The sequence below is a fragment of the Sabethes cyaneus genome, chromosome 2 (genome assembly GCF_943734655.1).
Source record: "Sabethes cyaneus chromosome 2, idSabCyanKW18_F2, whole genome shotgun sequence".
Lineage (NCBI taxonomy): Eukaryota > Metazoa > Arthropoda > Insecta > Diptera > Culicidae > Sabethes > Sabethes cyaneus.
The window spans coordinates 245183033-245197194 of NC_071354.1; the positions used below are offsets into that span (position 1 = coordinate 245183033).

Genomic DNA, 14162 nt, shown 5'->3' on the forward strand with positions numbered 1-14162 from the left:
CGTAGTTTGTGCGACGCGAGGGCTGCCACAGTAGGATACGATTTCGGAGCTGCCTTCGGCGAACATAAATGTAAACCTTACTTAAGAGAGATCTGCAATCGACATCTATACTAAGTAATCCGAAGACAAAAAGCCGTTGCAGTAATTTTCTTCTGGCAGCTAACGTAAGCAGATCAATAAGCTTGCAACGTTCCTTGTAGGCTGGTAGATTTTTGGCATCGTTCCAAGGCAGAAGACGTAGAGCATATCTCAAAAAGTTCTTCTGAATGGGCTCTATTCTGTTGATATGCACAGCATAATATGGTACCCACACAACAACTGCGAACAAGTGCACAATACAACGATTTAAGCGCGTATATATATCCTGGAATGCGTTGTTGTTTCTTTTCACGAATCCAAATATTGCAAAAGCTTTAGCAGTGATCGTTGAAATATTGTAGCATGGCTACTATTTTAGGAAATTAATAATTCAAATTTCATTCACTTACGTTCACTATTCGATATTGTACCATACTCGCAAGCAAGAAACTTGTATACAAATACTCAGCTACTTTCAAAATTCAGCACGATTCAAAGCCACTTCCTGACGATGTTTCCGTCTCACTAAATGCCGAAGCGGGTAGAGACACGAAAACGCGGATAAAGGACGGAAGGAAGAAGGAGATGAAGTCATGCACGCTTAGCCATAAACAATCGTTTACGAGTCGTTTCACGAAACGTACTTCCGATCACGACTACCGAATATGCTTCGCAATCTTTTCTGAGGATTACAGAACTGCTATTCGACCATTTCGATCTGGATCGTGAAAGCAGGCAGCAGTGTGATTTGAGTGTTCGCGTGCGTGAATTGTTGTAAGCTTAGAATGTGAGATTTGCTTGAAGATTTGATTCAAAATTGTATGTTCCATAGGTTGAAAGCTAGTGCGGTCGTGTTAGAGTGCGGTCATTGTTACGTCTACGGACGCTTTTTTGTGTGCAAGTTGTTTAGCGAGAAGGTAAGAGTGAGAGTTGATTGTGTGTGTGACAAATTGCTGAAAACGCCATTCAGCCGGTAGACGGCTTCTCTTTTTGGCTTTGTTTTTGCCTCTTTCTCCGCCAGCCGTATACTAGCACAGCTTTACGTCCCGCACCCACGCTGCTGACCCACGACGGATTCGAAGGTATCGACTGTGCCACCGAAAGTCGGTAATTGCGGCAATTTACATTTGACGCCGATCAGCGCCACGCCATTTTTGCGCGGCCGAGACCACCGTTGTTTAATTGTCCGGCCATTGTTCAACCCCCGGAGCATTGTTCGTCAGCTTCCGGTGCCATTTTGTCGGCGCGAGCAACGCCATCGCTGACAATACTACCATTCAGCCATCGCGCATAATTGGCGCATCGTCGCCATTCTGGACGACATCCACGATACCGGAGCTTTGCAGCAGCTGGCATCTAAAAATAGCCCGCAACGATCTACTTAACCTGCGTGAGTAAAAATAGCTCATTGAGCCGGCCGTAATCACTCACTACACACACACACCACACACCTTCTTGCTTTATTGCCATTCGAGAGCTTTTACCGAGTGTGCTTCAGCCGTTCGACCAATGGTGAGCGTGCTTGATCTGACCGCATAGTAGGAGTTAGTAGGGAAGCCAACCACTAGAGAGAGCAAGGAACATAACACGTGACTGAACCAATGTACACCACTAACCCTACCAAGCAATAAATGCAGCTGTAACCGTGAAATAAGAGAAAGCGCTTCCCAATCAGATAATAATCACATTCCGCGTACGTTGTTTAGATTTCCTTTTTTGTCGTTATTGTACTCCGGAGGGTTACCGGTAAATGACCCCGCTGCTGCGCTGAAGCGAGATAGCTAGATTGGTCGAGTACGTTCGACCGGTGATGAGAAAACACTTTTGAGGCGCTGCGAGTTCTCGTGCGTCGGTAAGACGGTTGTGATAATCGCTAAGCGGAGCAGTGGCTCCATCGTACGTCAAACGGAGTAAGTCTTTCGGCCTTTAAAAGCTCTTCGCACTATACGCCGTTTCGGGACTTTATTCAAAACCTGCCCTGAGATCAGGTTTCAAGCTGGGCAAATTCCATCTGACGAGTGGCCCTCATTAGAGGTGGCGCTAAAGTCACTCGTTTAGCACGTCCTGAAGGCATTTAGAAGACGGAAACTCTTAGTGGCCTTCCGGCCAGCTACAATATGTTCGTTGAATCTGGCTTTGGAATCAATAGTAATACCCAAGTCCTTTTTGGTCTGCACTCGGCATCAGTGTTGAAAAGTTCATAGCAGCAAAAAACTCCATGAGATTTCAAACACATGAAATTTCAACCTTTATCACAAACGAGAAACTCACATATGAATTTCTCTCGCTATTATACGCGATGTTTCTATTGCTATGCGATGCGAACCAGATTCAGCTGTGAGCATTTTGCTTACTTTTTCCACAGCTGGCATTTCATACAACGAACCAGAGAGCGAAAGAGATTTAACCGCCAGAGAAAACATCAGCTGCGAAAAAAGCTAGCACACATTCATGAATTAAGATGGCAAACATATTGGCGAAATTTACGTTTTTCCTTCGCGGGAATCGACATTTTCTTAACTAGAAAGTAACAAGCCTAATAAGAATTAGATAAACCTGTAATTTAAACGTGCGTTTTAGTTTAAGTTTGCGATTTATTTAGAGTTTCATTCCCTCATGCTCACTCACTGTTACGTATCGCACGAGAGGATGCTTATGCTGTTCAACAAGGAATTTGTATGCATATGTGCATAGCTCCAGGTAGCAGTTGAAGCAAAGCAGAATGTGATCAAGCGGGAAGAAATACGTGTGAGTTTTGTGTTTCTTTCTATGAAAACTGAAAAACTCAAGCGTGATTTTTTTTATGCATAGGATAAAGCTGACATGATTCACAGTTGATTTTGGTTTTTGATGAGTTTTGAGATTTTGAGTTTTTAGCATCACTACTCGGCGTACATGTCTCTGCTCGATAGAGTATTCGTAACGCAGGGGCTCGCGTAGTCGGCCAAATGATATGGCGCAACATTGTATGACATTAACTTGCATACCATTAAGCGTACACCATCGTGAGAGATAATCAATATCGCTTTGAAGAGTACAACAGTCAAGTATGGTTTTGATTTCACGGAAAACCTTTAAGTCATCAGCTTCGATGCGCTTAAACGGCTGCTTAGCTCATTAACGAAAAGTACAAATATCAAAGGCCCTAGATGGCTGCCTTGGGGCACGCCAGATGAAAATACAGATGAAGATACAATGAAAAACTTTGGTCGTAACAAGTTTAAATAATGCACATGGATATCAGAACGAAAAATTAAATTATTGGATATTAGATGAACTTATGGAAATTCAAATGACGCAATTATATTTCACTCGATGGATTATTAGTGAGATTGTTCTATTATTGCCCATTTATACTCATTATATACTATATATACATGCTGTATTATTGAATCCTCATGATCCTTATTGTTTATCTTGCTGCCTATGCTTGTTTACTATCATCTATTTTCCTGTAACATCTATGAAAGTAGTATGGGTTCCCTGTACTTTCGAAAGTAGATGCTATCACTAACATTCCTACCCACTTCCCCTGCGGTTTTTCGGACGTAGCCAGGTATATAATGCGATTATATAACCATCTACAATGTGTGCAACCTCATATGCTAATGTTAGTCATATTATGTCTGTTGCATAATTCATTGCATAGCTTGTCCGAATAAAACTGATACTACCAAGAACCAGAGCTATCGCCATCGGCTATGGACCCTAAAAGTCCCCGCAAGAAGGATGTTTGCAATAGCTTTTATCCATGGCTATTACGTGAAGATTTGAATGGATAAACCCTTGAGCTAAGCTTAAGTTAAGGTGTCATGTGCCCCGTGCTGAGTGCTGAACGGTGCCTGTGTGGTACCAGGACGCCTTCCACATTATTTTTGCCCTTACTGCATCATGCGGGGTCTGATGCAGCGGACTTTCCGTTCCTTACCTACTCGTGAAACTTTATATAATTTATCAATATTAAATATTCTTAAACTTCTGGCACCGGCAGCCCAACAATATGGAGTCAGAGGGTTCCTCCGAAATCAAAAGATGGAGGACAGCTTAAACCTCGGCAGCGACTCGCTGAATAGAGGACCTGCAGTGCCTTCGATGATCCTATTCTCACCAAATGGAAAAGTGGAGAGCTGTACGGACAGTTGTCCCGATCTAGACGACGACGGAGCTCCGAAGACAGATACAGAGTACCTCAACCAATAGTTTAGAGGGTTAAAAGCAACTAGCCTATATTATATATTGCGTGTTCAATCACAAGTGATGACTTTTCAACACTATTAGATAGTATGTCGAAAGCGTCGTCAAAGATCATCTGTTTCAAAATAAGCATGAATGGTCTCAGGTGAAAACCTTGCGGCACACCGGTTAAATTTTGAAGTGATAATCGTTTGGACTCGGTTTCACTTGCATCTGTCGATCATCTCCCATTCTCGCATGTGAAGAACGCTAGTTCCCATAGAAAAAAAAACGCTAAAAGAGTTTCATTATTATAGCATTGCATTCATTGCATTTTAATGGCAAGAACAAACGCTTTTAGATTATTGGAATTTGTAAATTGTTTTCGATGTTAAGAACTGCTATACACTCTATCAACTTGAGATAAATTTTCACATCAATGAGAAGAGTATTTCCACAATGCACAGTAAAGTAACATAGTTGCTTGTTGATCTATCTTTCTTCTGTTTGCACGGTTGCAAGTTTCGATAGTCTACAATTTAAGAAGCCACATTGGCAAACAAATTCTAACCACTAGCAACCGTTTGTTCATCCTGCTTGAAAAAAAAAGCTTCAAAGCAAAGCAACTTTCCTCCCCTTCGGGAATTGCACTGCAGATGGATGTTTAGCATGTTTTATGAAAATTTTGGAAATTTCAGCTTTCTTATCTAAAGGCAATCTAAAATTATCATGCCTCTTCTTTTTAGAGCAACTTATTTTAATCTTCTATACAGTTCTATCCCATAGGAAGGATGACATGAAGTGGAATACATTTCAGTTTGAATTAAAATAAATCACTTACCTTAACCGTTCCCGTATCCTACTGTAGGATTCTTGCTCATCCCTCAGACGCTCTAGTATCTGACGGTATTGTTGCAGCTTTTCGCTGAACTCAGCCAAATCTATGAGCACTTTGCCGCTGTTCATGATGTCAATCTACCTCATTTTATGTCACAATTTCTATCGGGAATACCTGTATATACCGATGGAAAGTAACCAATTAGATTTAAACTGTGTTGTATATGCTTCTCTTGGTGAATGAATGTGGGTAACTGTTGTTGTTTTTTTCAGGTATTAATGCTATGGTTCGAGAAGGAAGCACATTTCTGTCATTAAACAGTATAAAACACTCACAAATCGTATATTTTCATCACTATTCATCTTAATAAAGCACATATGTTACATTATATTTAAGTTATCCTTCGCAAATCCTTCGAGATCCTCACTAATCTATATTTCAACAGATAAAGCTAATTTTGTGTAGCGACAAAATGTGACTTGATGTCCTCCGCAAGGTTGGCCCAACTGGTCAATATGCAAGGTTTGGAAAAGTTTTTTATCGGTTCTTTAACAGTCTTGACAGTGTTTGGAACCTATTGAAGCTTGGAGCAGAGCGTTATTAAGCCATCATTGAATTCCATCCAACAAAATCGTGTTTTGTTGATCCACTTCCTGGCATGACACTACATGATTTATCGGTTCTGCACTATTGGCAATGTTCGCTTAGCTCGAAATGCACACACAGTCACCACTAATTTGTAAAACGATTAAGACTCGGTCTTTCTGGTCTGGTCGGAACGCTAGCGCAACTTTGGCAAGCACAGCCGAAGACGTAGGTACATTCACTTTGCGAATAAAATTCGCGCTGAGCACAGAGCATAGCACAGGGCCAAACATGGAAGGCAGCGCGGAGCACATCGAGGCCAATGGTTGCAATTTCACTTTACACTCCGTGTTGTGTCATTTGTCGGTATACTTTTGCTTTTACAAGAAGCTTTTTGTTTTATCAAACCCCAATGTAAACTGTAGATGTTGTATTTTAGGACATTTTTCTTTTGTGAAAAATATACTGCCATTAGCCTTATAGCGCTTACAAGGGACAATCCGAACATAACCATGACAGGCACATTTTTCATAAATTCTTTGATTTATAGTTGAACTATCGAACCTTTTACTTTGTGATTCAATTGCAAAAAGCTTCGGGTACCTTCTTCGACTGAGATTTGCAACAGTTTTCAAGCTATTTATTGATTATTGAATTGGGGATATTGAAAATGAGCACAGTTTCCATTCGCATACACACTTCCGGCCTTTGCCGTTACTTTCCACATTTCACACTTCAATTTTGTTTTATTTTTATCTCTCACTGCGGACATGGGCACTTACAAACTGACGATGGCGTTACCTTGTCTGTTGACCATCAGCAATGTACACTTCCTCGTATCAAAATAATAACTAAACAGTTCACGCTTCTTCCAGTAAACGCGCCATATCAAAAGAAGATGTACGAACACGAAAACCGACAGCGAAACTGACAGCTCGAGCTCCCCCGTGCGCTCGGCCTACTTGAAGCCGCTCAAAGAGCTATCACAGACTGTCGACTACTACATATTGTTGATTTCGTCGCAAAATTTGGCTAATTATCACTGCTTTATATAGCTACTTGTGTTAATTTTCAGAACTCTCACTCAATGCACTATTATTCTTCGTACTGTTGTTGGCATACCACTCTGGGACTACTTTCTCGCTTGTAACTTGGTATTGGAGTATAAGTAAATAAGCACTGGCCGTAAAACCAACTCTAATCAACAAACCTGACACAAACTTTTCAGTGTTGAAAATAAACTTACTTTGGTTACTGCTGCAGTTTCGAAGTTACTATTGCTGACTGACTGACTGATGGAGTGGAGGGCATCTTACACCGACTGGCATCGCCAGAGGCATACAGCAGCCGCCGTTCGTACGCCAGTTGCTCCGGTGCGAATGAGATACACAGAACAGTTTACATTTTCTCACTCCTGCCTAAACGTGTAATTAACAGAGTAATCAAGAAGAAAATGAAGATCCGCAGTTGAAAAAAAAACACTCGCTGCACACACCATCTGCCCCGCGTTTGTTTGCTTCTCGTTCGGGCTAATGATGTAAACACCCGAATCTAATGCAGATGCAAACTGAAAATTAAGTAACGAATGTTTAAGTAACAAAAAACACAAATAACCTACCAGTTCTAAGTTTGTCAAACACCGTACGTTATGGACTACTAGATAATATTGAGTAATGTAAAAAAAATTGTTGATTACAGCCTATTGTTCGGGTCTCGGGCCGGAACGGTCGACCGTCGACGTGAGAGAATCTTAAATTTGTTAGCTCAGAAACAATAACACTCGGCAGTGACTAAAAGATAACAGATAAAACATTCGGATACGGCTATCACGTGGGACAAGCTTTGTTTTTGGCATGCTCAAGTGAACTTGGCATGTTTCGTGTGATATAGATAATAGATGCACGTAGCTGCGAGTTTTTATTTCATTGCTGTATTTATGTTTGTTTGCAATTGCCTGCTATTGAAACTGCAAGTCGTAATTAGCAAACCATCTAAGCAATCGTTGATGTGCCACATTCTGAACAGTGGCCTAAGCTTCAATACAACTAACGAACGATTCGTCTTTTCAGTTTCACACAGCTGACTCTAAGTAAGCACCATACTTCCTTGGCCAACAAACCCACAAACGATATTGAAAAGTTCTTTCACGGCATTCACCCGTAAGGTGCACACAACTGAACTAACCTTCAAAGGCCGAGTTCCAATTCAAAAAAAAAAAAAGCACGTGACTAAGCGTGGGAAAATTGGTTGTTTGTTTCTGCTTCACGTTTTGCCAGAAGATGTGTGTGTACATACTTTCCAGCTGCTTAACCACCCACCCACTTGGAGCGGCCGAGAGGCGAGGTAAAGCTCGTGTGAACAAGTGCACGCTTGAAGTTTCCCGGTTTCGTCGTCGCCCGGTGCCCGCTGCTGCTGCGCTGAACCGGTAGCTAAGAAGAAGGCTCTGCTGACTGAGTGAAGCACACTTTTAATGTGCATCTCCTTTTTCTTTTTTCGTAGGTATACGGGCAACTGCGCTTGTCGGATTGTTTATATTTTTACCTGCGGCTCATTATTCTATTCCAGTTCAACTACTCGGATAAATTTACAAGTGAAAACTTTTTGAAGTTGTTTTCATAGTCCAGGCAGTGGAACAGAGGGAAGTTGAAACAATGTTGTGAAGGCTATATTTATCTATTGATGTTATTGAGAATCCGGGTGCACAAGTAAGCGAGAAGTTATTATACCACTAATTATTTTTAAAAGAAGTAGGTCAGTTCGCTTCGTTCTTTTCTTTCCGTAAAAGCTATCCCAATAGCCGCAAGTATTCCTCGGACTCGAATAGTTTTAGTCAGTGCTCAACAAGCAAATTGGTTCCTTCTGCCCGCGATTTATTACCCTCCTTTGTGAACAGTTTGATTACGGTTTGGAGCTAATCCGAAATAGCCACATTTTTATCTGAATCTTGCAATTTAGAAAATATTTATCACCTGTAAGATCGTTAGGGGTGATTTAAGGTGCGTTTAGACTGGTTTTTTGGCAACATGTGGAAAGCGACGTGTTGCTAGTTGTCACCTATACATTTAGGTTACGTTGTCATAGTTGCATGTAAAACATCGGATAACAGTTCGGAACAAGTTGCATGCAGGTGGCTGACATGACGTCATATTTTCGTTGCTCACATAAAAAAGGCAGCAAATGCGAAACGATTTTACAAAATGAAATTACTAACCGTTTTCACAATTTCGCATCAAATGCCTGCCTGGTATTGGCTGTCTGATGCTAAAACATAATCAAAACAAATAATATTTAACAATTCAACACATCCGATACCGTTGTCAGCTTGAATCCGTTCTATGTAAGCTACACACTTAAAAAACTCAGCAAAATTTGCCGAGATTTGGACAGCCGAGCGCTCGGTAAAAATTTCCGGTTATAATCTCTGATTACAGCTTGGTTCGACCCATGCACCTTCCAGCATTGGACAAAAGATAGGAGTCACAACGACAACTTGTTAAGCATAGCTACCTATTACCCCCCCCCCCCCTTCCTTTCCACCCTTCCCCTTCATTCCCGGAAAAAATCCTTCTTCATTACTTTCCCTTACCGTCCCTTCATCAATTGTAGAATCATCGTTTCAAAAAAATATTAAAAATTTCAGTTTTGCTATTCGACGTTTACGGATCTTTACTAACGTTTGGCATCATAAAAAATTTTACCGAACGCTCGGCTGTCCAAATCTCGGCAAAATTTTGCTGACTTCGGCACTTTTTTTAAGTGTGTAGGTTTTTTTATATAGGTTGGAATATAAAGTATTATTCCAATGGTTGCATGCCACATATTGCCAGTCTAAACGCACCTCTAGACCACTGAAATGAAATTGTTCGGTACGACCATAGATAAATCAAATGGTTCGGAACAACCATTGATAAGTAAAATGATTCGGTACGATTACTGTTCAATGAAGTATATGGTTCGGTATGACCATTGGTGAATAAAATGATTCTATATGGCATTTAATTAAAATAGTTTGGTAAGACCATATAAGAACTAAACGGTTCGATATGATCATTGATAAGTAAAAAGATTTGGCACGATCAGTGTTCAATGAAGTATATGGTTCGGTATGACCATAGAAGGATGAAAAGGTTCAGTACGACCGTTGGTGAATAAAATGATTTTGTATGACATTTAATTAAAATGGTTCGGTACTACCATTGGCAAATAACATGGTTCTGTATGGTATAAAATTGAATGGTCCAGTTCGACCTTAGACAAATGAAATATTTATCTTAGACAAATCATTGTTGAATAAAGTATATGGCCCCTGGTACAGGGCTTATCTTAGTATCAGAACATGCCTCGCGCAATATTTATTTATGGGGCGAACCAACCACTGGTTGAAAGCCCCATTGAAGAAAGTAAATAAATAAATATTTATTTGTCTGTATAATTATTGACGTCAGACATTCGTCGGGCAAAAAGGGACAAAAAGGGCCATCGACTCGAATGCAGCAATTATCAAGGTATTACTCTCCTCAGTTCTGCATACAAAATTCTCTCCCGCATCCTGTTTCTCATAATGAGGCCGTTACAGAAAACCTTTGTTGGCGCGGTTTTCGAGAAGGACGCTCCACGACGGACCAAATGTTCACCTTGCGACAGATCCTTGATCAATTCCGGGAATTCAACTTGCAGACTCATCATCTGTTTATAGACTTCAAGGCGGCGTACGATTCAGTTAAACGAAACGAGCTGTGGCAGATTATGCTTGAACATGGTTTTCCAACAAAACTGATTAGGCTGTTACGTGCGACCCTTGATGGTTCAAAGTCAAGCGTCAGGATACCGGGTGAGACAACGGACTCGTTTGTGACGTTAGATGGTTTGAAGCATGGTGACGGACTATCGAACTTGCTGTTCAACATTGCATTGAAAGGTGCTATTTGAAGGGCCGGCGTGCAGAGAAGCGGTACCATCATCACGAAATCTCATATGCTCCTAGGGTTCGCGGACGACATCAATATCATCAGTGTTTACCGTAGAGCTGTGGAAGAAGCGTACACGCATCTTAAGGAGGAAGCTGCGAGGATAGGGCTTATTTGTTTACCTTGGTACGTTAGTGTCATGTGACAACGATGTGAGCCGTGAAGTAGAAAGGCGGAAAGCGGCTGCCAACAGGGCCTTCTACGGATTACGTAGCCAGCTGAGGTCCCGTAGCCTACAACTCCGTACAAAACTCGCGCTCTATAAAACGCTAATTCTCCAGGTGGTACTCTACGGCCACGAAGCGTGGACGTTGAAAGAGAGCGACCGACGAGCTCTTGGCGTTTTCGAGCGTAAGATCCTGCGATCAATTCTTGGCGGCATATTAGACGAAGGAGTGTGACGCAGGCGCATGAATCATGAAATATACCAAGTGTTCAAAGATGCGGATATTGTGAAGCGACTAAAATACGGCAGGCTACAGTGGGCTGGCCACGTAGAAAGGATGCCGGATGAGAGACCAGCAAAAACAATATTTAGCAGAGAACCCGACAGAGGCCGACGACTTCGAGGCAGACCCCGTACCCGTTGGATGAGCGCTGTTGACGAGGATGCTAGAACAGCGGGTGTTAGGGGCGACTGGAGAGTGGCAGCCCATGACCGAGTAATGTGGAGACGGCTCCTGAATTCGGCATGGATTCGATAAGCGGATTGTCGCAGTAAAAGTAAGTAAGTAAGACATTCGTCGTTTTAATTGTCAACTTATGGTACTATCAAAGCGTTTTAATTGTCATTCTAACTTATAATATTTTGTTATCTACATATCAGTAGTTAAAATACGTTAAGCAGCCTTTTTTGAACATTGCTTCAACTCAGCGTTTTAACTAAGTGGATAAACTATTCCAGAGGACCACATTTAGCTTAGCTTAGCTTAGCTTAGACTGATTGCACATATCAATGGTTGCACTCAGCGATTGATCCGAATCAGTGTAATTGCACAATGAATCAAACGAATGTGGTTGGGAGTGACCGGTCATTCTCACTGTGCAAAATTCAGTGACTCGATATATGAAGGATCAATAACTGCGCCGGCCACGTCCTTGCAATCAGGTGGGATTGGGGAAGGAGTGTTAGTGTAATCTTTGTTGTTTTAGGGACCGTGTTAACCTCTGCATCCCAGCAAAGATTACAGGAAGGAGTTGAATTTTGTTAGTAAGGTAGATTTCGTTGGATCGGGATTCACCTTGATAAGTGATGTGATCGGTTGTTTTTTTATAAAGATATTATTATGTATTTTTATATTTATTTTTTTAGCGTTATTCTTATATTCGACCTTTATTGAGCCGACCGTTTCGAAAAACTTGTTTAAGATAATTTAGTTATGTCGACAGATTTATGTTTAGCGATAGTTTAAACCAACAGTCGAAATATTGTTGGGCCCTTACCGATACATATTGTCATTATTAGTAGCAAATTGAACGCCAAACAGCCGGCCGTAGGGAGTTTTGCTATATTTTCATATCCACGATAAAAAAAACTCTGCAATAAGCTTTCGAAAGTACAATAAATGGGCGAAAGCAGGGACCAAGGGGCCTCCAACAGCCCCGACTACTACGCACCTCCAAAGAAGCCACCCTTGATTACTTTTGAATACCATTAGTTTCCGGCAACCATACTCCTGCGATCATCAAAATTTAACAATAGCTACCAATGATTACCCAAGACTATCATTGATTATCACACTGATTACCATTGATTACTCAACCAAGACGTAAAAGGTTACAAAAGTAGTCCCCGGTTATACGCACGCACTTATACGCCTTGCTAGAAACCCCTCGGAGGCAAGGCCTTGAATTCAGGAGCTATTTTTCCCGATGCATAGAATGTACCCACGTAAACCACGCGCACGACCTTAAGGCCTTTAAAAAAATAACAATTTCAGATCATCTTTGACCTGTGGCAGTCGGCAACCGTATTACTGTCTTTGGAAGGGAACTAAATGAATGGTAATTATTTAATCGACTCGGTTTGTTGTTAAGGCCGATATGGCTATATTATATTTAATTTTAAAACAAATTTAGAACATTTCGATTTAAAACAAAAATTGCACCGAGGAGAGAGTTGAATTTCATGAAAATGCATTCAAAACAGATAAACATAGAAAACATAAAAAAGCCTCAATTTCTGATTTGAATTTCTAACACCATTGTGCTTTGTTTCTCATGCTCATGCTGTTTATGTGTCACGGTGATGACCCAGACTATAGATAGAATAAACTGTACAATTATATTTTAATAATGCTTTTCTGCAACATATTTTGGTAGTCACGAGTTGATTCAGATTGGTCAATCCAGGAACATGTTTCAGTGAGAATTTGATTCAAAAAATTTTCAGCTGATAGGTAAACATCCAGTTTTGGAAACAATCAAAGCGCGAATGAAATAATAACAGAATACGCTAATGAAATGAGATTCACTGCTTCGATTGAGCCTACTGTACTGGCTCTTCCAACATGCGGGAAATTCTCAAATTGAACAACGAAAAAAGTTCTAACTTCTTATGCTGAGTAACACAGCACACACTCCTGTGCAGAATTTGCTGGGAGGAGTTTCATCAAAAGTGCACTCATTCTTTAGAACCTAATATTTTGGCTAATGTAAGCCATGTTATCGTGCAAATCGTACTGATCTTTAATAAACCGAAAACAAAAATTGAAACAATAATCGTGTTTCATTTTTATTCACGGATAGATGTTACTAAAGACTTTTCGATACAGTCCTTATACTGCTTAGATTAACAATATAAAATGCATAATACTAACACACTTTGAATAAGTAAAATCATCAGTAAAATCGGCCGCATTGCGAAAGAAATTGCAGTGGAAAATTGGAACAGGACAAAAACAGTTCGCAATTTAAACCAAAACACTCCGAAAACAACCAGTAAAAATTCAAACACATCCTCAAGAGATCCGCACGAATTTCATAATACCCGAATTCAAATCCACACCAAATCGGTACCAAATCCACAAAATCGGAATCATCTGCATTTCAGCAACATCTGTATGTACCTACAGAAACCACTATCGACACAGTGTAACCACTTGAGCCGCTCATGAGTCATTGTCTCAGGTCTCAAATCATGAAAACTTGAAAGCATAAGCGCACTGTTCTCCATTAACCGAGAATGGTGTATTTAAATTTGCTAGCTATAGTGATCATTACTGACCAAACACAAGCAAAATGATAGCAAAAATAAAGTCGCAGCGAACAGTAATTGAGTCAACCGCAGCCCCCCAACAGGCAACGAAACGGTTGGCCAGCAACCATCGCGAATTCGAGTAAGAAATGTAGGGAACAAGCTGAAATGGAATGGAGTCAAATATAATGAAAAGTATTGATACTTCCTTTGGCGTAATTCCTTCTTGTAGCCGTTATCGCTGGAATCCCAAATGAACTGGCAATTCACCGCTCTCTGCTGTATATGCTTAACACTTTTTTAATAGTTTAACACCAAGCGGACG

General features: G+C 40.8%; 1 protein-coding gene across 5 annotated transcripts in view; it reads right to left on the reverse strand.

Moving 5' to 3' along the window:
- Positions 1-7549, reverse strand: part of LOC128738769 (uncharacterized) — a 96744-nt gene extending 89195 nt beyond the window's left edge. For 4 of the 5 annotated variants that reach the window (XM_053834126.1, XM_053834127.1, XM_053834123.1 and 1 more), the window contains exons 1-3: positions 7293-7549; positions 6921-7225; positions 5093-5263 (exon numbers count right to left, since the gene is read on the reverse strand). In XM_053834126.1, the coding sequence (XP_053690101.1) occupies positions 5093-5217 (125 nt within the window). In that variant the 5' untranslated portion in view covers positions 5218-5263; positions 6921-7225; positions 7293-7549. Of the gene's footprint in view, positions 1-5092; positions 5264-6475; positions 7226-7292 lie in introns of all 5 variants that reach the window. The other variant, XM_053834125.1, reaches the window with a different exon arrangement.
- Between the last annotated feature and the right edge of the window lie 6613 nt (positions 7550-14162).